The sequence below is a fragment of the Cryptococcus neoformans genome (genome assembly GCF_000091045.1).
Source record: "Cryptococcus neoformans var. neoformans JEC21 chromosome 11 sequence".
Lineage (NCBI taxonomy): Eukaryota > Fungi > Basidiomycota > Tremellomycetes > Tremellales > Cryptococcaceae > Cryptococcus > Cryptococcus deneoformans.
In genome coordinates, this window is record NC_006680.1 from 827,172 (window position 1) to 850,000 (window position 22,829).

A 22,829-nucleotide genomic window follows, 5' to 3' on the forward strand; every position below is an offset into this window, starting at 1 on the left:
GCCAAGAGGACTATACGTCCGTTTGAATGAATCCATGCATGTACTTGTACGGATTCGATGCATGCTCCTTTTGCAGCAGTGTTCCAGTAGATAACAGAAATACTGTTCTTGATAAGGAGATCCGAAAAAGCAAACGAGTGGGGAAATCAGGCGCGTCGCGGGCACGCAATAATTGTGAATTGGTGGTCATTTGTTAATTGGCTTGAACGATGTACTTGTATTACATATTACTCTGCACTTTCCCTTAACCTTACTGCCCATACACCTTTACCAATCTTTTGGGTCGAAATATCTCGCTATGCACTTGATAAACAGACACTTGATATCCTTTTCGTAACCCAATCCCGTGGAGCCCAGATATCCATGGTTTCAATCCCTCGTGGTCGGCCAAACCCGTCCCCGATCTCCAGCAACACCAGCAGAGAAGACAGAGGAAATTCTGCATGTTCAGATGTGAGCGATGGTAACAACAATAGCCCGAAGAAACGAAGGAGGAATGAAGATTCCGTACCCAAGGCTTTGCAAGCTTGCGACAGGTGTCGTACCAAGGTATGGGCATAGTTCACATACAAAAACCTTCCTCATTGAGCTCACCCTTTGTTCTTATAGAAAATCAAATGCCACCCTGCAGAAAGCTCAGAGTTTTGCCACTCATGTACTATCGCCTCTTTATCTTGCACATACGACCTTCCCATAACCGCCTCCCGTACAAAACGCATACAACGAGGGTTATCGACTCATCCTCAAACATCACAACAACTTCCTTCCTTTTCTTCTGGCCAAGCAGATGTGCCACCACCAAATACCGCCGAACATGTTCTTTTCGATCCAGAGACTATGGCAAGTCATGGGCCTGTTGAAACACATCAGAGCAGAGACACCAATGCCTCCGAAAGGCGCGAAATTGAAAGTCAATTCACAACAGGGGTTGCCTTACGACGAAGAGGGCGTACTGTTGGCTTGACTCAGGGTCGTGCCTCTTCTTCTGTTAGACGTGAGGGTGGGTTATAGCTATTCAGTCTCCAGTTTCTCAATCTGACCGCGACTGCCCCAATGATAGGTGCCACCGCATTGTCGTACATCCTGCATTCAACTCCTACACTGCCAGTTGCCAGTCTCTCTGAATTCGATCGTGCAAACGGCCTTTCAATGTGCTTTTCATCGTCTGATACTTCTATGGATGGCGATGGCTTCATGCTCATTACTACCGAATGCACGACGTTTGAAACTATCGACGACCAGGCTGTCGAGCCCCCACCTTATGTTTTCGAAGCACTACACTCTCCAAGCTGGAAAGAAGTGATCAATCGATTAGCAATGACCTTTATCGATCACATTAGCCCGTTTATACCTGTGGTGATCCGAACGGAGATGGGTGAGGTGGGTCAGCTGGTCTTGTACGCGATGGCTGGCGTAGCTGCAGCTAGACGGGATTGTCCTAAGGAGATTTTTGATTGTTTGAGATATATCATCAAGCAAGAGATACATGATCGAGGTATGTTCAAATATCTTCCATCACTGGGTAAGGTACCTTGGTAGTTTCTGACGCAGGTTTAATCAGATGCATTGAGCAATCCGACCCGCGAGAATGTTCAAATCCTTCTTACTACCTGCCTCGTAGACGAATTGGCGCTTGATTGTGGAACGGCTGCTCCCCCTTCTGTGCAACGGACAAGATTATCGGCCGCTATATGCATGGTACGTGAGACACTTATACTCTCATTTAAGTCCTCAAATTGGCTTATAAGGGTTCAACTCTAGGCTAGAGATTTGAATATGGATCAACCTGCCCGAGGAACGACCTTAGGAGAATCAAATGCTCGTATATGGCAGTGTGCAGTAATTATCGACCAGTGGTATGAATTCAGTTGTATTGATATTCAATCAATATGCGACTAATTTCTGTGCTATACCTGTAGGAACGCAGCACGCTACGGCGTCCGACCACTCATCCTTGACTTCTTATCGTCATCATCATCAGCAACAATTTCAAGGGATCTTACCGATAATAAGTTCTTTCAACATCTTTATAGCCTTTCAGCCATCCTTCGTCGGATAATAGATAAAGTCTATGGAGTTGAAGGGTTGAAAAATACAGAGGACGAAGATTTGCTTCAGATAGCGGAAGAAGTGTCGAGATGGAAAAAAGAATTACATCGTGATCTTCATTTCACTGGTGATTCGTCCAGCCTTCCGTCTGGTATGCTCATCTCTCTCCCAAATATCAATCAGAAATACTGACAGTCTGGTATAGGGATTCTCCATATATTACACACTGCTATTATGATCCTCCTCTACCGTCCTTTCATGCGCTGGTCATTCATCGTCCCCCAATCCCTCTCACTCGACCTAAACCTCGAAGTCTGGACACTCATCTGCCCAGCTGCTCGTTCCAGCCTCGAATGGGCCGCTAACCGGGAAGATCCCTTTGAATTCTTGTTCTTTGGACCTTATGCCTTGGGTTTGTCATGTTTGATACAGTATCATTCATATGCGAGAAGGAGGGAATGGGATGGGGTAGTCGTGCTGGAAAGATTGCTTATGAATGGGATTGGGAAATGGGCTCCGAGTTGGGCTCATTTACCTCTCCAAGCGGCAGTGAGTAGAGAAAATCATGAATTATCGTCATGAGAAAAATCTTTGACTTATGTGATCAACATAGCAACTGTCCGTTGTACAGCTGTTATACTCATCCACCCAGAGGACCCTTCCTTCGTCCTTTCACCATCCAAATACTTCTGCGCGTGGACTCAATCCAACACCAGGAATATTCAACAGACTCCCCGAAACAGCGGTGAACGGGATTACTTTTTTGAGGGATCCAAGTCATCCAGAGGGCGGGGTGCTGGTCGCCACGCGGCAGGCTGCGAGGGAGATCAAGGATTTACCGCCTGGGACAGTTATCATCGGAGGGCCTCTGTCGCCGGAAGAGATGGATGGTGATCCTGTTGTCAGTGGAAGAACACAGACACGACCGGTAGGTGGTAATGAAGTCGAGATGAGCCTCAGTAATGGAGGAGGTGAGGTAGTTCCTGTAGATGATGGAAGAGGAATGACAGGGATGATGCCCTTGACAAATATCCCTGGATTGTCGGCCCTGCCGAATTCAGAATCAGCAACTGTTTTGGACTCCTTTGCGCGTCTGGCTGGGAGCCAATTCGCTAACCATTACATGCCTGACCTGTCAGTAGATGGCGCAATCACTTCGGCCTCGACAGCGGATTGGGAAGCCATCGTATCGTCATTGACATATCCAGGCTTCTAGCTCATATGCCAACCGACAGTCATTCATAGCGCTAGTGCATATGGAGTTCGATTGAGTTTGTATGATTCACATTAATTGTTCCAGTTGTAATGGTATCCATCATTCTGCATGGGATATCACAAAGACTCAAGGAAATCAAATATGGCCCTATGCCATTTGGAAAACGCCCATCTATCTGATACCAGTATCTCACTGTTGACTCCTCGACTTTGCAAAAGCGCAAAAGAGGCGTAGCTTTGCGATAGAGGGCCAGCGTCGCAGTCATCTGGGGCAGATTTTAGCGTGGATTACGTGCACACATCTCGGAACTCACTTCGACCATCGTGGATAACTAATTCTGGTATGGCCCATTCACGGGACGAACGCTCAGGATCCCAGAGCGAACTGATAAACATAGATTAATTTCAGTCATTGGCACGGGAGCAGGGATGCCAATAACTTACAATGGTGACTCATCATCATACGAGACTTCGCCAAATTCCCACTCTACCTTCGCTGGGCAAGATGTCTCTGCTGCCCACCACCTAGGAGACAGTACGCCATCATGAACCACTAATCCCTTCCATCTCACTGGCTCCCCATTGGAAGCGACAAAGGCGGTGGAGTGGCCTTGTATCCAATGAATAACAAATCCGCCATAGGCGCCATAACCCATTGCCGTGACGCTGGTATTGTTCAGGTTAGGAAATAGGTTGAAAGAATGGAAAAGACCGCGGGAAATGTCGTTTATAGTTTGATTACCCCAATTAAACCGGCCCGACTGGGCAAAGTCTAGCAACCAGTTAGTAACATGTTAAATGAAGATCGTATATGCATTTGCACTCACAGTTACCGTAGCCTTCGGAGCCTGTAGGGTTGATAGTAACCACAGCATATCCCTCACTGGTCAAGGCTGCGATATTCAGTCCTGAAATGGAAAGGAGATCAATTAGAAGACCTACCGTTCTGATTCCAATACTGCATCCACTGATTACGCCATCCTTCGCTGTTACCATCGCCATGCAGCAACAGCACGACTGGTACCTTCTCCTGTGATTTATTTTTACTAGGAAGAAATACCTTCCCCTTCACGGTCAACCCTAACTCATTCACGAACTCTATACTTTCACCCGCATTTAGCTGTCTTCCTTGTAGTACCGGTTCACTGAAATATGTCAACCTGATGTTCTCATAATTGTAGGTCGGATCATCATGAGGCGAGTGTGAAATGACCCAAAGTTCGTGAGCCGATGTAAGAGAAGACATCACGCCTATTAAATGTGAATGATCAAGAGGGGTAATGCCGACGTGATATACAGAGTGGATTGTGCCATTAGACGGGATCCGCACAGGTGTAGAAGGGGGCGATGATCGAGTAGGGGTCCAGATGTGGAAAAGTGATGTGTCTTGGTCATTGAGAGTAAGAAGATTGAGAGCCTCGCTGTTTTCCGAAAACTGTGGATCCAAGTGAGTCAAATGATGTGCCGCTTGTGTCACTGGTCAGCGGATTTCATGGCTTACGATAACCCTTGATGGACTCAGGTCCCAATCCTTGAATGGAACTTTCCAAGGGGTATGACCATCATACATCCATAGGTCTTTTCGTCCTCCCCAATTCCCATTATCTCGTTGCTCAAGCCAAGCGATCTGACCATTAGAGCTCAGGGCTGGAGAAAATACAGCACCAAAACTGCCTGAGCTAATTTGTACCGCGAATGAAGGGGAGAATAAATCAAGGAAGTAGAGCTACATGCAAATCAGCCTTTGGTTTCATCAAATACGAGTATGACTAGAATTCATACTTACGATGCTTCGGGTAGCATTATTGGGCCTAATGACAGGCTTATGAGCAGTGAAAGCTATGGCAGAATCATTTGCGGCGAGTTCGTCGATAATCTGCATTTTTGGGCGCTCAATCAAGTATCTATTCATAGGTCAGCCAGGATGATCGGACTCACCAGGTCGTTTTCGAGGAAAACGGTTAATTGCTCGACTGTCCAGACCTCATCTAGTTTAGAAATGGACAGTAGTGTCAACGGGCCAAGAGATCCAGCAAATTCGTCTTTGGAACCCCCACCAAGAACAATAGAGAGTATCTTCGGTCCGGCAGAATACAGCATACTCTCTGGCCTCCTATTTCCCAACCGAACGGTCTTCAGGATAGTTGGCTCAGAGGCAGTTGGTGCCCATGCTGGTGGAAGAGTTGTATAGTTGAGAACTTGAAGCGTAAGATCCCAGGAACCGAAGGAAGACTGTGAAGGCAGAAGGGTAACGAAGATATCGTTGGTGATGAACGAATAGAGTGCAGCCGGATGGGTCGGACCATGAAGGGCGGTGGGGACCGTGTATTGGGCATTGATAGCAAGAAGATGGAGGTCATACGATGGTCTACGATGTATCATGATCAACTATGAGCTAGTTATGATAAGCAGAACGAGCTACTGGCCCCAAAGGCACTTACATATCTGTTTCAACATCTATGGTAGCAGTGCGGATGACAGAAGCGTCACCGGCAGGATTAAGTGTCCAAGTGTCTATGATGGGAATGGAGACTACATCTTGCCATGGCAGTCCAGTGTTCTCCGAAAAAGCTCCTGAGCTGGATAATGCTCCGTTGTTGAAGGTCTTTTGTTGGTAAGGAGCCGCAAGCGATATGGCAGCAGCGAAAACGATTAGGAAAGAAGCTGATGTTCTCATCTGTGGGTGGTTACTTGATAGGAAGTCTGTTCATGATTGGGTTCATGTTGTATACCATGGAATAAGGAAAACATATTTGATGTGTTTGCGACATATTGGCGATTTGACGATGAAAGACATGCTGAGGCGCTGATTGTGTACATAACTCCTCAGCTCCGAACTTGATGACCAGGTCTTCCCCCCGGACGCGGGCATCAAGCTCGGAGCTGCAGTAATAATCAACCGGCGCTGCATATAGATTTCAACAACAATGCAAGTATGTAGTCGTCTGAAATCCACATTACTGGTTATATTATGAAATGGCTAATTAGAGGGATGCATCGCCATTTTTGATCAGGTTTAAAATAGTAAATGCTATAATGCATCTCAAGCCCATTCTCTGCCACCTCCTAAGACAATAACCTGCCCATCCACATAGCTTCCCGCTTGACTAGCCAACCAGATTGCTGTACCTGCTATATCCTCCTCCTTGCCACCTCTTTTGAGCGGTACTAGCTCATGTGCCCTGGCTAACATGCTCTTAGGATTGCTAGGATCATTCATCTGACTAGGGAAGTACCCAGGAGAGATTGCATTTACACGGATCCCATGCTCACGGAATTTACTGGCTTGCAAGAGAGTGAGATGATTGAGAGCCGCCTTTGACGCTTGATAGGCAGGCTGGCTTATGACAGGGTCGGACATGGTGGATCCGATGGACGAGATGTTGATGATTCGTCCGCCCGCTGGAGCTGCAGCTAGTAGATGAAGCGCGGATGCCGATAAAAAGAAAAGGGATTCAACATTTGTTGAAAAAGTGCGAGACCATGTTTCGTGCGGCGAAGCTAAAAGGGCAGCTTGGAGCTCGGGCAAAGGGGTGAACTGATTGCAAGGCGTGTCGGGAAGCACGATACCTGCGCAGTTGATTAGAACGTCGAGCTTGCTCAGGGAAGCGACGAGTGAGGTGATGGAGGGTCTGTCGGAAATATCTGCCACATGACTGGGTACGTATGAGAATAATGATACTGATTACAGACCAACGGTCTCTCACATGTGAACGTGAGCTTCTGGGTTAAGTTCAAGAATCGTGACCTTGGCTTCCTCCAGTTTTTCGCGTCTGCGGCCTGCGATATGGGTGACTGCACCGTTCATGGCCATGCCCTTGGCCATATAGAGTCCTGTATATATTTTAGTTCATTAGATTTTCCTTCCATACCAAGGCTTCACTCACCGAGACCTGTTCCGGCGCCAGTGATGAGGACATCGAGACCGTTTACCGAGAACAGATTGTTTATGGAGAACTGATGAGACATGTGGGATATAGACGAATTTCGAAGCCTTTTGGCGCACAAAAATCAGCGGCATATCGTTCATATACTTGGCCCTGTTCGGACGCGAAGTGTCGGATAACAATAATAAGTTCATGATTCGTGAAAATGAAAGTGAAGATAGATGAGGCTGGATGGCGGGGCGAAGTCCGATCATTAAGCTCGGAGACTGCCAAAGAGCGCTCGGAATTGACTTCTGAATCCGGAGCTGCAGTGAGATTCTCCTTGCGTGCTATCTCAACGAAGTTGTTTCCAATATCTTCACCTTTGTTATTTTGAACATCCCAATATAGTAGCAACGTTATTCGCAATATCTTCCCCCCCAACTGCCCTCGGAGCTCGGGGCAGCTCTATATCAAATACAACTTGCCAATATGAGTTTGTAAGTCAGTTGTGCGGGATATTGACGACATAGCCTGCGGCTCTCTTGTTTCGTGCAGAAGAGCTGACTTGCCTCATTTCTTTACAGATGCATAGAATACAATGGTACCTCTTGCTTCTATAGAAAGTGACCGTGAACCTTTGATAATAAGTCTTTGGTGCCTCGTGGAACGTGAAACCACTTACGATCAATGTCTAATAGCTTTCTCATTTGAGAAGTCCCATCATGTCGGAAAGAACACCACTTGTCCCTAAAATCAGCCAGAAATCGTCTGGCTTCCTATCTAATTTAGACTATGTCCTTATTCTCCCTGGTTAGTTGTTTGATTCAATATTATTAGTCTTTGTCAAATGCAAATTGACCGTTTTCTGATCACTGATGAGTAGCTCTCCTATCCAACAACTTTTTCGCAGCCTTCGAAAGTACTATCGCAGCTTCGACGCAAGGAGCTGTAGGAACAGAATTCAACTCTTCTGATCATGTTGCATGGGTGGCTATATCTTACCTAACTGTATCGACCGCAGTTCAGCCTGTAAGTGCCCCTATCTGCCCACGAATTACAAGCTAATCTACCGCCTTCCATTAAGCTTTACGGGCGTGCCTCTGATCTCTTTGGGAGGACTAGATTATATGTCTTGTCTCTAGCAGTGTTCGCCCTAGGCTGTCTTGGGTGCGGATTAAGTAATAACTTGGGTCAGATGATAGCTGCCAGGGCTATCTGTGGTATAGGAGGTAAATATACCTGCTTGACTAGCAAGTCATCGACTAATTACCTTTTTTAGGCGGAGGCTTGATTACCGTCTCTCAAGTTTGTGCTTGGGATGTTCTTCCCATGCGTTTGCGGCCTCTGTACCAAGCTGCCAACAATGTCACGTACGGTGTACGCTAAATATCTGTGCCTTTTTGCTTTTTCCTCATGTGGCTGACTGTTCCACAGCTTGGTGCTGCTTTAGGAGCTTCTTTAGGAGGTATCTTATCAGATTCCATTGGTTGGCGTTTTGCCTACTTCTTTCCGGTACCTTTAACTATCTTCTCTATAGTGGTGTTTCTTTGCAGAGCGAGCCCAAAGCTACTTGAGATTCAAGCAGGCAAAACCAATAGTTTTCAGAAAAAAGATATTGATTCATTGGGCAGTGTGCTTTTGGTAAGTCGAATCTCACATGGAATATAGTCTAAAATTTGCTGATCCAGAGAGTTATAATCAGATGACTTCCATCACACTTTTCATGCTTGTTATCAATCTTGGAGGCAGCACCATACCCTGGTCCAGTTCGGCTAATCCCATTCTTCTCGTCTTTTCAGTCATTACCACGTTAGCCTTTTTTCAGCATGAGAAGAGAGTTAAACTGCCTGTCTTACCAATCAATCTCTTGACTAACCGACGAATGGTACCTCAAGTGGGATTAAACTTGTTCGGGGCAATGACCATCTTTGGCGTAAGTCTAATATCGACAAATCAACATCAACTGATCTCACACATTGTAGACACTTTATCTCATACCTGTCTTTTTTCAAACGACACTCCTGACCTCCGCCAGTGTCGCATCTCGCCGTCTTCTGTATCCCACACTTACCGCCCCAATCGCTTCTATTGTGACCGGGATATTCCTTCATTGTCATCGTCGGGCAACGGCTAGGAGCTATTAGTCTCGCCGCGGGGGCACTCATGATGTTTGCGTTGACTTTCTCAAACAATGAGTCAAAGGGCGAGTGGTACTTTATTGCGAGACTAATCTGGGTTCATGCGGGAATGGGAGTGATGTTTATATCGAGTCTAATCGACATTCTTAGCACGTCAGGCACTGGTGAGCTTGAGAGATCCGTCAATATCTCATAACCTTCTGGCAGTTTTATCTAATCACTTTACAGACCATGCGGCTGCCACGTCGCTTATTTTCCTCCTACGGTCCATAGGTACCGTGCTGGGCATATCCGTATCTCAAGCTATCCTCCAAAATATACTCTCGTATCAGCTTGTCACTCACTTCACCAGCCCTGGCTCCGAGACAATCATCCGCGGCATTCGGGAGTCGGTTGATTATCTTGCCCAGCTAGATCCGTCTCGAAGACAAGTAGCAGTTAATTGCTATGTGTTGGCGTTCCGCGCGGCGTTTGGGGGTTTAGTAGGAGCAGCTGGGTGTGTGTTGATTGCTATTGTGTTAGGGATAAGGACTAGGGAGGATACGCGAGTAGTGGAAGTCGCTGATGAGGAGAGGTGTAACCCGCCTCTTTCGGAAGGGGTACCGGTACTGGACTGAGCGAATCAGATCGAGTGGTGTTGCTCCTAAAGTTAGGGGAGATGTATTCTATCAATGATGGACTCCTTACTAAATACCAAAGTAACCGGCTATTAGAAGTCATCTCAGAATTACTGGAAAGAAATACTGCGGTACAAATTCTGGCACATAACGAAAAGAGAAAGGCAAGGCAACCGATGATCATTTACGTGGATGCACTGGGACGGGGAGAGTGCAAGTTACTTGTTCTAATTCACCCACAGAAAATACCTGCCAGTTTACGAGTCTCCGCCTATGAACACTTCAATAACGTTTTCCCGACTGAATGTGGATAGAGAGGGATGTTCGCATTCTAAAGCTAAAACATATGATGGAAGAAAAGCAATGCGTATGGATGCATGAAGACAAGAAGAGGCATGCATGAACGTCAATGAAGATATAGTTACAATTACTACTAACGGCTACTAAACAGACCCACAGTACAGTAACGCCAAAAGTACACTTATCAAATAGCTCCCTTTTTGCCGGACGAGGTATCGGCAAAGTTTTCCAGAACTTCGAGGTTCTTGTGCGTAAACTTGGTACCAGGGGCAGTGCCATAGGTGTTGCTTCCGTGCACCGCCTTTACACGCGCAGCGACATATTCTGCTCATCGGAGTCAGCTAAACCACTAACCAAGGCGGAGGAAGAAAAGAAAGGAACTGCTTACCTCCAGCTGTGACAGCGTCCTCTTCCTTAGCGTTCCTGTCAGCATCGGAGATTAGACCGAGACGCTCGAGAAGTGGGGAAGGAGCGGTAATGACTGGGACATTATCGTTTGGACGGCAGCCGTAGAGCACACCAATGCGGCTACATAAGGTTTGTTAGCTACGTACCGAATTACGGACCAATAAGCAAGCGAAATTTAGCACTTCAGGCTCACTGGATAGACGACTGGATACCAGGAGGAACGGTAACCCGATGAATGGTGGATCTGAGATAACCTAGAAACTCAAAATGAGTGCAATGTCTATGACAACAGCGGCTCTATGGGACTTACCTTTGGTCATAAAGCTCAAGGTGTCGGCAATGTTGACAATAACTGATCCTTTTTTGTACTTGATGTCATGATAAGTACCATCCGAAAACTTGACTTGCAGCCCTGACACAGTTTGGGAGAAGAGGAGGGTTAAGGATCCATAATCGGTATGAGCCCAGGACCAAAGGTTGTTACATTTGGCATCATCCTCTGGAGTGCGGGGATGGTATTGCATCTACAGAAGCTAGTCAGTCGGGATTCAGCCGGCAGGATAGAAGCAGCTCACATAGCGAAGATGGTCTTGAGAAGGTTTGTTATACTCATGTCTCTCCACAAAGTAGTTTTCAGGAAGCTCCATAGCAAGGGCAAAAAGTACAAAAAGAGGTTTGGCAATCTGTTGCCAACACTTGCGATGGAAGTCCGCGATCACTGTCTCATGGGATTTGAAGATGTCGTGGCGGGGATAATCCTTGTAGTCATCGGTATACTTGGGAATATTAACCAACTCCATGTTGTCAAGAACGTCGGTGTCGGCAATTGTTCTCTCATAGGGCTATGATGGTACCTTGTTAAGAGGTTTCCTTGTCTAGCGAAGCAGATGGCATGGCTCACCGCTCGGTAACCAAGGTAGCCACCGTTTTTTGCATCAATGGCGTTTGACTTTCTTTCCTCAATGGGGAGATTGAAAAAGGCTTGAGCAATAGCGAACTGATGGTCAATTTCCTCATCCGAAAAGCCCGCATTAGTCACAGACCAGAAGCCAAGGTCGTCGACTTCGAGAGCATGCTTGACGCTCTCAACGAGCTGAGCCCGGCCTTTGGGGTCATAGAAGAGGTCAAGAGGAAGCTCTGTGAGATCGGCCCAGTCTAGATCCTCGGTGGTAGGAACAGGGCGATCAAATGGCGGGATGGGATAAGTTTCGGTGGCGATAGGCATGTTGTTGAGTATTCTTACGACGAAGGGACCAGCCTAAGGGAGAGAGTAGCCATGGTTATATGAGACGCATTGCCTTGGCTGAAGAAAGGTTGATGGCATCTTTGACATATGAGGAAATGTTGTGCTCCGACTTCCGATCATTGCTAAGAATACGAAACAATACGAGCAAAGCAAAGAGCAAACACCAAGACTTGACATGCAGTGGGGTAAGAAGGTCTGTCGCGTCGGAGCTTGACGGGGGGAAAAGTCGGTCGGAGACCGGATCTGGAGCTCCGTCGGAAGTAGTGCGATCGACTTTCGATCTTTTTTAAGGATGTTATTGCGTGCTCAGAATCTTCTCCGCTATTCTTCTTTTTTTGGTCTTCACCAGATCATATCGCAGTTGTGACCTTCATCGATATTGTTGCTGTAGCATAGAGCCTTTAGCATTGAGCCTTTGGTCGCCAACCCTTTGGCCAGACGCAGCGATTATCACACTTCCCCACCAGGTGAACAGCCCTGATAGACTAATCGTCGCGTATTCATTTGCTATCATGCCTTTCGCCTTTCCCAACGCCACCGATCAAACTACCTTATAATCCGCTCACTGAAACGGCTGCCAACAGCTTTCCCACCAAGCATCCCAACTTCAAGCAAATCCAAGATGTTCGACCATCAACAAATGACAGAAGAAGAGATCGCCCTTGAGCGCAAGGTCGTCAGAAAAGTTGACGCGATTCTTTTGCCTATCATGCTCGTTAGCTACGGCTTACAATACTATGACAAAAGCGTATTAGGAACAGCCGCTGTGTATGGAATAATAAAGGATTTGGTAAGCTCCAGTAAAATCACTGTTGACAGCATGGCATTGACATCTATGATGTTGGCAGGATCTCCAAACAACCGTCAACGGTGTGGTATCTACCACTAGATATAGTACAGCCACAGCTGCATTTTATTATGGTTACATCGTTGGTGTGAGTTCATATCCCTATCAAGCTTAATGGCATTGTTCAATCATTGATTTCCATCCTAGGTCCTTCCTATCGCCTTTCTCTTCACTCGTCTGCCTCTGGCAAAGGCTACCGCCTTCTTCGTCATCATTTGGGGTCTGGTCTGCATTCTTACAGTCGTCTGCACAAACTATCCAGGATTCACCGCGCAGCGAGTGCTACTGGGTATCTGCGAATCGGCTGTCTCTCCTGCTTTTGTTGCTATTTGCGCGTTGTGGTGGAAGCCTCAAGAACAGGCGAAGAGAATCGGGGTTTTCTACTCTGCGACAGGAGTGAGTGCTGTTTTTATTTTGCCTTACTTGATCCGAGTTGACCGTTCCTCTGCTCGTATCAGGTATTTTCAATGTTCTCCTCTCTAGTGAACATTGGTTTGGGAAAAACTGGTGGTACTCACCCTTGGAAATCCATGTATTATTTCGTCGGGTTCGTCGGTTATCCAGCTCCCATCCCTCTGGGAAAAGCTTGCTAACCTTATCCACAGAGCTCTTACAATTTTCTGGGGCTTTGTCATTCTCCTGATTCTACCCGATCACCCTCTTCGTCCTGGGCGATGGTTCACCGCGGAAGAGCGTACCGTCCTTGCTCGCCGCTTTGCTCAGAATCAAGCCGGAGCTAGTCAACAGCCCATCAAGCCCTACCAGATCCTTGAAGCCGTCTCCGATATCAAGACGTGGCTGTACCTCCTTATGGCCGCTTCTATCTATATCTGCAATGGTTCCGTCACCGCCTTTGGCGCAAAGATCATCACTGGATTAGGCTACACCAGTTTGCAGGCGACAGCGTTGTTGGTACCTGGTGGAGCGATGACTGTGATCACCATTGCCATTTTCAGTTATCTTGCCGACAAATATACCAATATCAGAACTTTGGTGAGTTAATCAACACCCATATGCTTGCATACTCTCTGACATTGTTTTATAGCTGTTGCCCATTAGCTGTATCCCTGTCGTCGTTGGTGCAATCGTCATGTGAGCTACTTTTATTTATTCTTATGGTCTCTGCGGAGCTGTCAATGCTGATATTGCGTCAAGCTGGACCGCCCCTTGGAAGCCAACAGCAGGCCCCCTTATTGGCTACTACTTGGTTGCCAGCTTCGGTGCCCCTTACGTCGTATGTCCTTTTCTTTAACATATCTTCCTTTTGCTTACCCAAATCCAACCGTTTTAGCTTCTCCTCACTCTCGCTTCCTCTAACACAGCTGGCGCGACCAAAAAAGCTGTCACTACAGGCTTCATCTTCATTGGCTACAACGCCGGTAACATTGCCTCTGCTTACCTTGTTTTCGCCAAGGAGGCTACCATCAAGTACCGCTCGACATGGATCTCTGTGATTGTCGGGATGGCGTTTGCTTCGGCGGCGAGTTTGGTGTTGAGGTGGTTGTATGTGAGAGAGAATAAGAAGAGGGATAAGGAAGAGTTGGCAGGGAAGCAGAGTGAGTTATCGACGGAACCGGATGAAGAGAAAGGTGCTCCAAAGGGATCAGTCGACTCGCTTGATGGTCTTGCCACACTGTTAGTATCAGACAGGTCAGACAAGAAGACACCTGGTTTCCGTTATACTCTTTGATTGTGGTTGGACTTGCTTGATTCAGAATCTATGATTTTATTTGTTTTTCCTTCAGTTTGGGTTCCTTTGTCAGACTATGTATAATTTACGCGAACCCAGCGATGGTTTGTAGGGCCAGCAAACTGCAATTAACATGGTGGTGATAGCAAAGTAGGTATGAACCCAAGGAGTTAAGCTACATGCATTGAATAATGGGATAACGAGGAGAGAGAATATGATCCTTGACGTCGTCATTCCCCAATAACGATTTGTTGCGAAGATGTCTCGGTATTGTAATTTTGATCCGCGCCCTGTCCTAACCGATAACAGCCCTCTTGCTACCACATAGCTCTAGTACAGCAGTGCACACGTTTCGCTACATCCGACAAGTCTTCCATGTGTTTCAGGAAACGCTCCACCAATATGGAATAACAAATGATTCGATTTATGTTGCTGCAATCATGGCAATGCGGCGCGTATCTCCATGTGCGATGAGAGTGAAAGCATCTTATATGCGCGGGGTAAAAATAGGGAGTCCACAATTTGTGGGAGCCTGCAAGACACATGAGCGGAATCTGTTGCGCTCACCCGTCGGTCGGACTACTCTTGCCGACTGCGACCGCGATTTGCCAAAACCGAAATTTCAGCATTGAATCATTTTTTTTTTTTTTCATTCCTCGCCAAGAATGTCGATCTCCTGCTGAGTTTGACATATTCAGTTTTCGTCAATTTGAAGGACAAGAATCTTATATCGTCGGCTGCTTGCTGCCAGCAGCTCAGCAGCTTGAAATCGTAGAAGTGGGAGAAACTCATTTTTTGGCGTACACTGGTGTTCTGGTAATGGGAGAAGACCGAGACATGCAATGCTTTCTCGTATACCAAGCGGTGCCCAAATAGCCATCTGTCTTACTACAATTATCAGCGTACTTGTACGAATTTTTTGAGACTGCGGAAGGACAAACAATTATTTGACCAAGAAGCTTATTAACCTATATCGGCCGCTTCTCCGGTCCGGTGTTCACGCCTATCTAAAGTTTATCAGGTACCGAGCAAAAAGGTGTGATGATCGGACGCGGAGCCCTCGACGCTTCACCCTTCAGCCTGGATGCCGGCGGATTCCGTCAATAAGTAAGCGGAAAACAGTGCGCTCTACCTTCATACTTATTGCTTATGAGCAAGGAGGATTAACCAACATGCCCCCTACTTTTGACACCTAGCGTTTCCTCATACATCCCATAATACTTATCTCACAATCATGTTTTCTATCGATTACAGCGGCAAGATTGTCTTTATCACCGGCGGGGGTCGTGGTATTGGTCTCGCCTTGACGGAGGCTTTCGCGGAAGGTAAGTCAGCAGCACCCCATATCTAATGCTCTAACGCTCAAACGATATAGCCGGTGCGACTATTGTTGTTACTTACAACTCGCGAGACCCTTCGGAATACGTTCAGGCCGTCTCAAAGAAGTTCCGCGTTCCCATCCATGTCTACCATTGCCCCGCCGAGGACTCCAAACGCATCGATGAAGTGATTGAGCTTGCTAGCAGGGAAGTGGGCGAGGTGGACATTGTGATTGCTAATGCCGGCATGAGTCAGTGGGTCGAAATGATTGACATGAAGGATGGTGAGTCATGAATATTGCAGTGAAAGCCCAGGATTAACGCTCCTACAAGCCGACTTGCACAAGATGTTTGACGTCAACCTCGTTGCCCCTTTGTTCCTCGCTCGTGCATTCACCAGACATTGGCTCGGTCTTCCAGCCACCATTTCTGAGAATGACACTGCCCAAGGGTCCAGAAAAGATGTTGTCAAGCTCAACAAGCGGATCGTCTTTATTGCGTCTATTAGCGGTCTCGTGAATATGTCTCCTCAGTATCAAGTAGCCTATAATGCTTCCAAGGCTGGCCTTGCCATGGCTTCCAAGGTATGTGTTTGAGATCGTCCTCAATCTGCCGGGATGCTGATCCCTTGTAGTCTTTAGCCGGAGAATGGGCGAAATACGGTATCACTGTCAACAGTATCTCCCCCGGCTATGTCTCTACCGATATGATCAAGAACCCACCTCCTGGCGAAGGGGAGCGTTGGGTTGCCAGGTGGAATGAGATGACCCCTGTCGGTCGCTTTGCGGATCCCAAGGAAATTGGTGACACTCTGGTACTCTTATGCTCCGACAAAGCGTCGACTTTCATGACTGGACATGACCTTGTGATTGATGGAGGTAGGTAAATTGAACTCACCATTGTCGACTTCGCTCATTGGCTTCCCAGGTTACACTACCTATTAATTAAGGAACATGGAGGACCATATCAGATTATGAACGTCTCAGAATTAGAACTGAACGTAAGAGTGAAAATACGAATACAGTAACTCGGGAGAGGAAAAGCAAAAGACAATAGAAAGGTCTAACAGACCGATCTTTGTTGAGTTTCAAAAGTTGGGTTCCACATTGAGATACCTTATCATTATTACTGGCATGAATCGTCTACTCCTGGTCACCAACGGTGTCTTCCTAGCCACATCTATTCCCCTACTCTCCAGAGATTCTAAAACACTGTGGCTTGGTAAATTTGTACACCGACTTCTTTCCAGGCTCCGTGTTGGTGAAATGAATAGAGCTTGAGGTCGTAATCCACTGGACCCATAGATTGCCTCTTCTAACGATCAAGGGTGCTGCAAAGATATTCATCATGCAAACTGTTCTTGATATAAGTATTCTTCTGCATAAATAAACGACGGAATGAAATCAATGATGACGAGTAGTAGGAGAATGCTGGACCCAAAGCGGCAAAGGCCATTGGGACCTTTTCATTCATTCAGGGGCTCGGTGGGGTTTTTCCCCTTCAAACCCAATTTTTGGCTTTAATTCGGTTCAAAATTTCTCCGCCTCGCCCCCACTTCATTCACAACCAGTTGTATTTTAAGCACAGTTCGGGGAATCTGGGGTAACAAATTTGAATGGCGGATTTTATACAGGGGAATGGGCGTCCTGCACTTGTGGCTTACGGCCGTAGTTCTGGGCGTGGGCCAAGAAAGGCGACAAACCATCCAATCCGAGGAACGACCATTATTAGAAGATTGAGAAAGAACAGATGTCGCGATTTCTGCATGTTTCCTACTATCACTTCTTGCTCACAAGTCTCACAAGCTGCTTTCTCCAATAGCCCGCAGGCCGCATATCATTCTACATCCTTGTCGTGCCATTCTCCGTGGAGCTCGCTACTGAGCCACAGTGCATAATGTCATCTTCGGGGGAGCCATCAGAGACGAGACAACGACTGGATCGCAATAGGCGCCGCTCAACTTCATCCGACCGCTCCGCCCCCGCTCAGAATGGCAAAAAAGCTAAAACTACGGAAGAGAGTAACCAAAGCAACGAGAAGAATAATGAGGATGGTTCCCGTCCGAATGAGGATCCGGTTGCCTCGAGTAGATCGGTAAGTTTGGTGTTAGAACGACGGATATCAGGAAGTACTGACTGGCCTTTGGCTCCTGAAGTGCAAGGAATGTCGCAGGTTGAAGCGAAAGGTATGTGGTGAAGAGCTTATAAGATATCGCCCTCACAAATGTGCAGTGTAACCGCCAACTTCCTTGCAGCGTATGCACACGATTCGGAAAAAAGTGCGCATATGCTACCGAACCTCTCCGTAAAAATCAGGAGCAAGTTATCATGCTATATCCATATCGTGCTTTACTAACCCTTGTACGTTCCGCGTCGGCCATCTTGTTCATTTCCCCATCTCCTCCCACAGATATATCATGGGGCTGGAACGAAAAGTCGATTATCTTCAACACTTGCTGGAGACAAGCCATTCCAGTCACGGGGGTGGAGTTCCGCCAGCCAGATCGGATCAAGGGCTTAATGTTGGCTCCCCAGCCTCACAATCCCAATCGCTTCATTCGGAGGAACATGTGAGGGCTTGTTACGCGTTCAAGTTTCGATTTTTAATGCCCTTTTCCAGGTTGTTCCGATGCGGCAACCTCCCTTGCTTCCAATTCAATATCAGCCATCCCCTGCCCCTACAAGAATCCCAATGCGGCCTCCTTTGCTTGCCGGTCAAACACACTTATCTACAGCTAGGACACCAGAGACGCGCAGCTTTACTCCCTCACACATACCTTCTTATGAACTTTCCACCGCTCCTGGCAGCGCCAGCTCAAGCAGTGCTATTATGAGACCAGAGTCAATGCCCACTACAGACAATGCAGCGCGCCCACTTATCAACGGAGCCGAGAATCCAAACATCTCTTCTTCCAGCACAATGGGCCCATCACATTCGATGGCGACAATCCCCGTGGACTTCAAATACGACCTTCCGCCGGCTAGTGAGGTCTTAGAAAGGCAACCCAGCAGCGTGTCTGGCTATGAATGGAATGAGAGATGGGCGACTAAAGGCCTCGGAGGGAATGATGGTTATGCCTCTTTGTCGATAGAACCTGATGGGCAAGGGTATCTAGGTACGTGACTCCGAACAACTTATTCTTGTATTCTTCGCTGGCCACCATATCAACGGTTGTGTTTTCGCTCATACTACAAAATTTTCAGGATTCGCTTCAGGGTCAACACTGTTACGCATCCTGCAATTGTGTGCGGGGTCGGTTTCTCTTGCATCACTGGAATCAGATCTTTCAGCGGCTCCGCCGCCACCTCGACCCCAAGGGTGGACTCCTACAATGTCGGAAACCGTGTCTTGCGTAGATGCGTATTTTGAGCACTATCACCCTCAGTATCCGCTGTTACATGAGCCTACGTTTAGAGCGCAATGGAATGACCTGGTGCCCCAGCCATTAGCGAGCGAGTAAGTGCTCAAGCAGATCAATTTCAAAGTGATATTGACATCTTCAAAGGTGGGATTTTCTTTTAAACATCGTTCTCGCGATCGGTGCCTTTTGTGTCTCTCGTCCAACATACGTCATCGACTATTTCCTCGAAGCCGCCATATCACAACTCTCTGTCGAATATCTGGAAAAAGGCAGCTTGACATTGGTTCAAGCCTTCTGTTTATTAAGTAACATTTCACAAAAACGTAACAAACCGAATTCAGGTTCGGTATATATGGGTAAGTACACGTATTACATGAGCTGATTTGCGAAGTTGACTTGTTAAAAGGTATCGCATTACGCTTGGCGATCGGACTAGGTCTTCATCGCGAGCTTCCCTTTTGGAATATTAGTCCATTTGATAGAGAAGTCAGGTAAGCTCCGAAATTATCCCTTTTTGATATGGATTGTTCAATTCCCCGCAGGCGGCGAACTTGGTGGGTTGTAGTATCATTTGACTCTGGTTCAACGATTACATTTGGCCGTCCAATTGTAAATATGACTACTGTTTAGTATAAGTAATTGAGACTTACAATACCGCAGCTAGAACCTCATTATCCAGCGGAATCCGATGTGTACATGGTGCATAATGTTCATGACAGAGTCAGTGCATATGTGTCTATCCAATTGCACAATCAACTAATCACATAAATAGGCATTTACCCCAGCGGCTCGATTACCACCTGTTGAGGTTAATGAGCCAACCATCTATACCGCCCTTATTAATCAAGCATCCTTCCATGCTTCAACCAATCGTATCTATACCCGCGTCATGTCATCACCGGCACCGTCTGCTACAGAGACTTTGGCGCTTGATTCAGATCTGCTTAGCTGGTACGCTACTGTACCCGAACATTTACATCCTCAGAACGAACCCGTATCACCTCATTGGCTTGAGTTTGCACAATACAAGATGTTTTGGAGGTACTGCAACCTGCGAATCATTCTTCATCGCCGTGCTTTTCTTGAGAGAGCTTTGAAAGCCCTCCCATTATGGGTAACCGATGAAGACATCGAAGACGATGATAACACGGTGGCGGAAATAAAATGTACCCGCCTATGTCAGTATAATGCTTCCGATACGATTCACAGCATGAGTCGGTTCTTTTCGATGCATCAACGGATGAGCCGCCTGGAGAGTTGGTATGGTCTGTGAGTTTACCTGTCATTTAATCATGCATCATAAACTCAATTGAGATCACTTAGCCATTTCCTTTTCCATGCAAGTTTCATCCCTCTTATCGCATTGCATGTTGATCCAAATTCCCTTCGACGCCCAGTCTGGGAGGAAGAAGTGTCTCTGGCACGCGAAATCCTTGTCTCTTTGAAGGACGACCCATTGGTCGGGAGATGCCTTTCAATTATTGATGCTCTTGTTCCCCATACTTCTTCGACATCGATCGGGCCAGGACAAATGGGATTCCAAGATACAAGCACCATGCTTTATGAGATGCTTCAAAGCAATCCCAGCTGGCAAAATTCGCTCGATGTGCCTGATGATGACCTGGCTCCAAATTTGTGAGTCGTCGATGACGTTTCCGTGGACTTTTTGTTGACGCAATACATATAGATTACCGGTGGCAGATTTGGCGACTCTGAGCTCTCTGTGGCCCTATCGAAGTTCTTAAAAGTAAAAGGAAGTTCTAGTCATGATTCACTTTGTGTGATAGCTGTAAAAGAGGTATATGGGGAACGTAGCATAATGCAATGTAGATAGATAGACATATCCGCGAGTTGAAAGAGTTTTCTTACAATTTATAATTACTGATGTCGCTCCCAAATTCAAAAAACGGTTGTCCGACTAGCTGTGATTCCCATTAATCATTCTTTTTTCTATACGTTCTTTGTACACTGCGGAACGAGATGCGAGGCGGAACGCTCAATCCGCTAGTCGTGTTGGTGGCCAAACCTTATCATTTATCTTGAGGTGAACACAGTAGGCACCCTGAGCGGCTGCAGAGGCCTATCGTAATCTCCAAACTCCAAAAGCCGAACAAACCACTTTCGTTGTCGGTAAATGAGGAGCGGAGAGCGCGGCCGCTTTGCTTATTTATGGTCACTTCGTCGCCAAAATCTGACCGGCAAAGCGGGGCGGAGGCATCGCAAGTGTACAAATTATTTTGTTTGACGTCTATTGTGCAACATGCTGTGGTGACTGATGCCCAAAACCCTATATAAGTATGATGCATCCTACTCCAGTAGCCCCCCTCTTCCTCTATTCCTTCAAGAACCACCGCAATGTGTTCTTCTCACGCCACTGCTGTCGAGTCCGTCTCTCCCGCTCCCCGAAAAAGCCAATACGAGGTCAAGTACGACCCGGATCTTGTTCTCAAGAGCGCCGAATTCAAGGAGCTGAAGCAAGGGGACAAGGAGCTTGAGGATCCTAAGGCCAACCTTGCCTGCGCCTACGATGAGAAACACAACGTGAAGATGATCAACAAGCCCATTCCTAAAGCCAGGCAGGATGAGGTCGTCGTGCACATCAAAGCCACTGGTATCTGTGGGTGAGTTGTTGGAGCTTCTTTTGTGAATTTTTCTTTAGTCGTTGTCTGACCTCTCACTTCAGTTCCGACGTCCATTTCTGGAAGCACGGTCAGATTGGTCCCACCATGATCGTCACTGACACTTGCGGTGCTGGCCATGAATCTGCCGGTGAAGTCGTCGAGGTGGGTCCCGGAGTCGAACAGTGGAAAGTCGGAGACAGAGTTGCCATCGAATGTGGCGTTCCCTGCGGACAAGCCAGTTGTGGTCCTTGCGTGACTGGCAGGTATAACGCTTGTGAGTCCTCACTTCAAGCCTTCTTCTCATTGTGCTTGTTTACTGACTATTATGTAGGCCCTCAAGTCGTCTTCTTCTCGACGCCCCCTTATCACGGTACTTTGACCCGTTATCACGCCCACCCTGCCTCTTGGCTCCATCGACTCCCCGACAACCTCTCGTACGAAGAAGGTGCTTTGTGCGAGCCTTTTGCCGTTGCATTGGCGGCTCTTGAAAGGGCTGGTAACCGTCTGGGTGACCCTGTTTTGATTTGGTGAGCCCTGCTTTGAACTGTTAAAATGAAGGTTACTGACAGTCAACAGCGGTGCTGGACCTATTGGTTTGGTTACTCTTCTCGCTTCCCACGCTGCTGGTTGTACGCCTATTGTTATCACCGACTTGCAAGCATCCCGTCTTGAGGTCGCCAAGAAGCTTATCCCAACCGTGAAGACTGTCCAGATCGAACGTAGCTGGACTTCAAAGGAGACCTCTGAAGCTATCAAGGAGGCTGCTGGCACCGGTATTCGTGTTGCCATTGATGCCACTGGCTTCGAAAGCTCAATTACTGCTGCTATCTATGTACGTGTGACCCCACTGAGCATGGCGATACGCTTTGCTAATATCCTTCCAGTCTGTTGTGTTTGGCGGAAAAGTCTTCGTCATTGGTGCCGGTCCTTCTGAGCAAAAGGTGGTTGAAAGATATCCCCCGCTGCCATTATGTTCGCGGAACTGATGATAGATCCCCCTTCTTAGTATCCCTTCGGTTACTGCTCTGCCAATGAGATTGACCTCCAATTCCAATACCGTTACGCCCACCAAGTAAGTTCGAACGCTGCTAACCATCAGTTGACAGCGCTGATTCTCGAGCAGTACCCTAAAGCCCTCCGCATTGTTTC

At 47.1% G+C, this 22,829-nt stretch overlaps 9 protein-coding genes across 9 annotated transcripts in view; 6 read left to right on the top strand and 3 right to left on the bottom strand.

The window, feature by feature from the left end:
- Positions 1 to 243: 243 nt before the first annotated feature.
- CNK02810 (expressed protein) lies at positions 244 to 4,188 on the top strand. The gene is made up of 9 exons (XM_024658093.1): positions 244 to 549; positions 610 to 1,000; positions 1,061 to 1,495; positions 1,562 to 1,698; positions 1,762 to 1,856; positions 1,920 to 2,200; positions 2,255 to 2,598; positions 2,663 to 4,046; positions 4,103 to 4,188. The coding sequence occupies exons 1-8, from the start codon at positions 364 to 366 to the stop codon at positions 3,263 to 3,265; spliced, it is 2,472 nt and encodes an 823-aa protein (XP_024513747.1). The 5' UTR covers positions 244 to 363; the 3' UTR covers positions 3,266 to 4,046; positions 4,103 to 4,188.
- On the bottom strand, positions 3,242 to 6,067 carry CNK02820 (conserved hypothetical protein). The gene is made up of 9 exons (XM_024658094.1): positions 5,706 to 6,067; positions 5,203 to 5,632; positions 5,051 to 5,140; positions 4,766 to 4,990; positions 4,207 to 4,699; positions 4,092 to 4,157; positions 3,709 to 4,036; positions 3,579 to 3,649; positions 3,242 to 3,530 (listed from the first exon to the last, which is right to left on the bottom strand). The coding sequence occupies exons 1-9, from the start codon at positions 5,939 to 5,941 to the stop codon at positions 3,382 to 3,384; spliced, it is 2,088 nt and encodes a 695-aa protein (XP_024513784.1). The 5' UTR covers positions 5,942 to 6,067; the 3' UTR covers positions 3,242 to 3,381.
- A 175-nt stretch (positions 6,068 to 6,242) lies between these two features.
- On the bottom strand, positions 6,243 to 7,350 carry CNK02825 (hypothetical protein). The gene is made up of 3 exons (XM_024658815.1): positions 7,152 to 7,350; positions 6,972 to 7,098; positions 6,243 to 6,920 (listed from the first exon to the last, which is right to left on the bottom strand). The coding sequence occupies exons 1-3, from the start codon at positions 7,231 to 7,233 to the stop codon at positions 6,308 to 6,310; spliced, it is 822 nt and encodes a 273-aa protein (XP_024514649.1). The 5' UTR covers positions 7,234 to 7,350; the 3' UTR covers positions 6,243 to 6,307.
- A 146-nt stretch (positions 7,351 to 7,496) lies between these two features.
- On the top strand, positions 7,497 to 10,191 carry CNK02830 (multidrug transporter, putative). Its single transcript, XM_024658095.1, has 8 exons — positions 7,497 to 7,943; positions 8,017 to 8,162; positions 8,218 to 8,362; positions 8,413 to 8,510; positions 8,568 to 8,774; positions 8,836 to 9,066; positions 9,116 to 9,435; positions 9,500 to 10,191. Exons 1-7 carry the CDS (start codon positions 7,856 to 7,858, stop codon positions 9,275 to 9,277), a joined length of 1,077 nt encoding a protein of 358 aa, XP_024513785.1. The 5' UTR covers positions 7,497 to 7,855; the 3' UTR covers positions 9,278 to 9,435; positions 9,500 to 10,191.
- Positions 10,192 to 10,270: 79 nt separating this feature from the next.
- On the bottom strand, positions 10,271 to 11,981 carry CNK02840 (hypothetical protein). The gene is made up of 6 exons (XM_024658096.1): positions 11,498 to 11,981; positions 11,172 to 11,438; positions 10,907 to 11,120; positions 10,790 to 10,850; positions 10,577 to 10,716; positions 10,271 to 10,512 (listed from the first exon to the last, which is right to left on the bottom strand). Exons 1-6 carry the CDS (start codon positions 11,819 to 11,821, stop codon positions 10,373 to 10,375), a joined length of 1,146 nt encoding a protein of 381 aa, XP_024513786.1. The 5' UTR covers positions 11,822 to 11,981; the 3' UTR covers positions 10,271 to 10,372.
- A 194-nt stretch (positions 11,982 to 12,175) lies between these two features.
- Positions 12,176 to 14,571, top strand: CNK02850 (hypothetical protein). Its single transcript, XM_567880.1, has 8 exons — positions 12,176 to 12,632; positions 12,691 to 12,777; positions 12,837 to 13,085; positions 13,148 to 13,236; positions 13,295 to 13,682; positions 13,735 to 13,781; positions 13,845 to 13,923; positions 13,981 to 14,571. The coding sequence occupies exons 1-8, from the start codon at positions 12,465 to 12,467 to the stop codon at positions 14,377 to 14,379; spliced, it is 1,506 nt and encodes a 501-aa protein (XP_567880.1). The 5' UTR covers positions 12,176 to 12,464; the 3' UTR covers positions 14,380 to 14,571.
- A 959-nt stretch (positions 14,572 to 15,530) lies between these two features.
- On the top strand, positions 15,531 to 16,849 carry CNK02860 (2,4-dienoyl-CoA reductase (NADPH), putative). Its single transcript, XM_024658097.1, has 5 exons — positions 15,531 to 15,704; positions 15,755 to 15,982; positions 16,032 to 16,282; positions 16,333 to 16,576; positions 16,626 to 16,849. The coding sequence occupies exons 1-5, from the start codon at positions 15,614 to 15,616 to the stop codon at positions 16,640 to 16,642; spliced, it is 831 nt and encodes a 276-aa protein (XP_024513787.1). The 5' UTR covers positions 15,531 to 15,613; the 3' UTR covers positions 16,643 to 16,849.
- Positions 16,850 to 17,488: 639 nt separating this feature from the next.
- On the top strand, positions 17,489 to 20,896 carry CNK02870 (nucleus protein, putative). The gene is made up of 13 exons (XM_567882.2): positions 17,489 to 17,792; positions 17,854 to 17,883; positions 17,930 to 18,015; positions 18,108 to 18,267; positions 18,318 to 18,813; positions 18,902 to 19,154; positions 19,204 to 19,415; positions 19,466 to 19,550; positions 19,602 to 19,668; positions 19,720 to 19,779; positions 19,832 to 20,328; positions 20,383 to 20,694; positions 20,747 to 20,896. The coding sequence occupies exons 1-13, from the start codon at positions 17,595 to 17,597 to the stop codon at positions 20,802 to 20,804; spliced, it is 2,514 nt and encodes an 837-aa protein (XP_567882.1). The 5' UTR covers positions 17,489 to 17,594; the 3' UTR covers positions 20,805 to 20,896.
- A 33-nt stretch (positions 20,897 to 20,929) lies between these two features.
- The window catches only part of CNK02880 (L-iditol 2-dehydrogenase, putative), a 2,167-nt gene continuing 267 nt past the window's right edge, over positions 20,930 to 22,829 (top strand). Inside the window, exons 1-7 of the mRNA XM_567883.2 lie at positions 20,930 to 21,680; positions 21,743 to 21,954; positions 22,012 to 22,207; positions 22,257 to 22,512; positions 22,565 to 22,621; positions 22,687 to 22,752; positions 22,804 to 22,829. The exon at positions 22,804 to 22,829 is cut by the window's right edge and continues 267 nt beyond it. Coding sequence (XP_567883.1) covers positions 21,415 to 21,680; positions 21,743 to 21,954; positions 22,012 to 22,207; positions 22,257 to 22,512; positions 22,565 to 22,621; positions 22,687 to 22,752; positions 22,804 to 22,829 — 1,079 coding nt within the window. The 5' untranslated portion in view covers positions 20,930 to 21,414. The remainder of the gene's footprint in view (positions 21,681 to 21,742; positions 21,955 to 22,011; positions 22,208 to 22,256; positions 22,513 to 22,564; positions 22,622 to 22,686; positions 22,753 to 22,803) is intronic.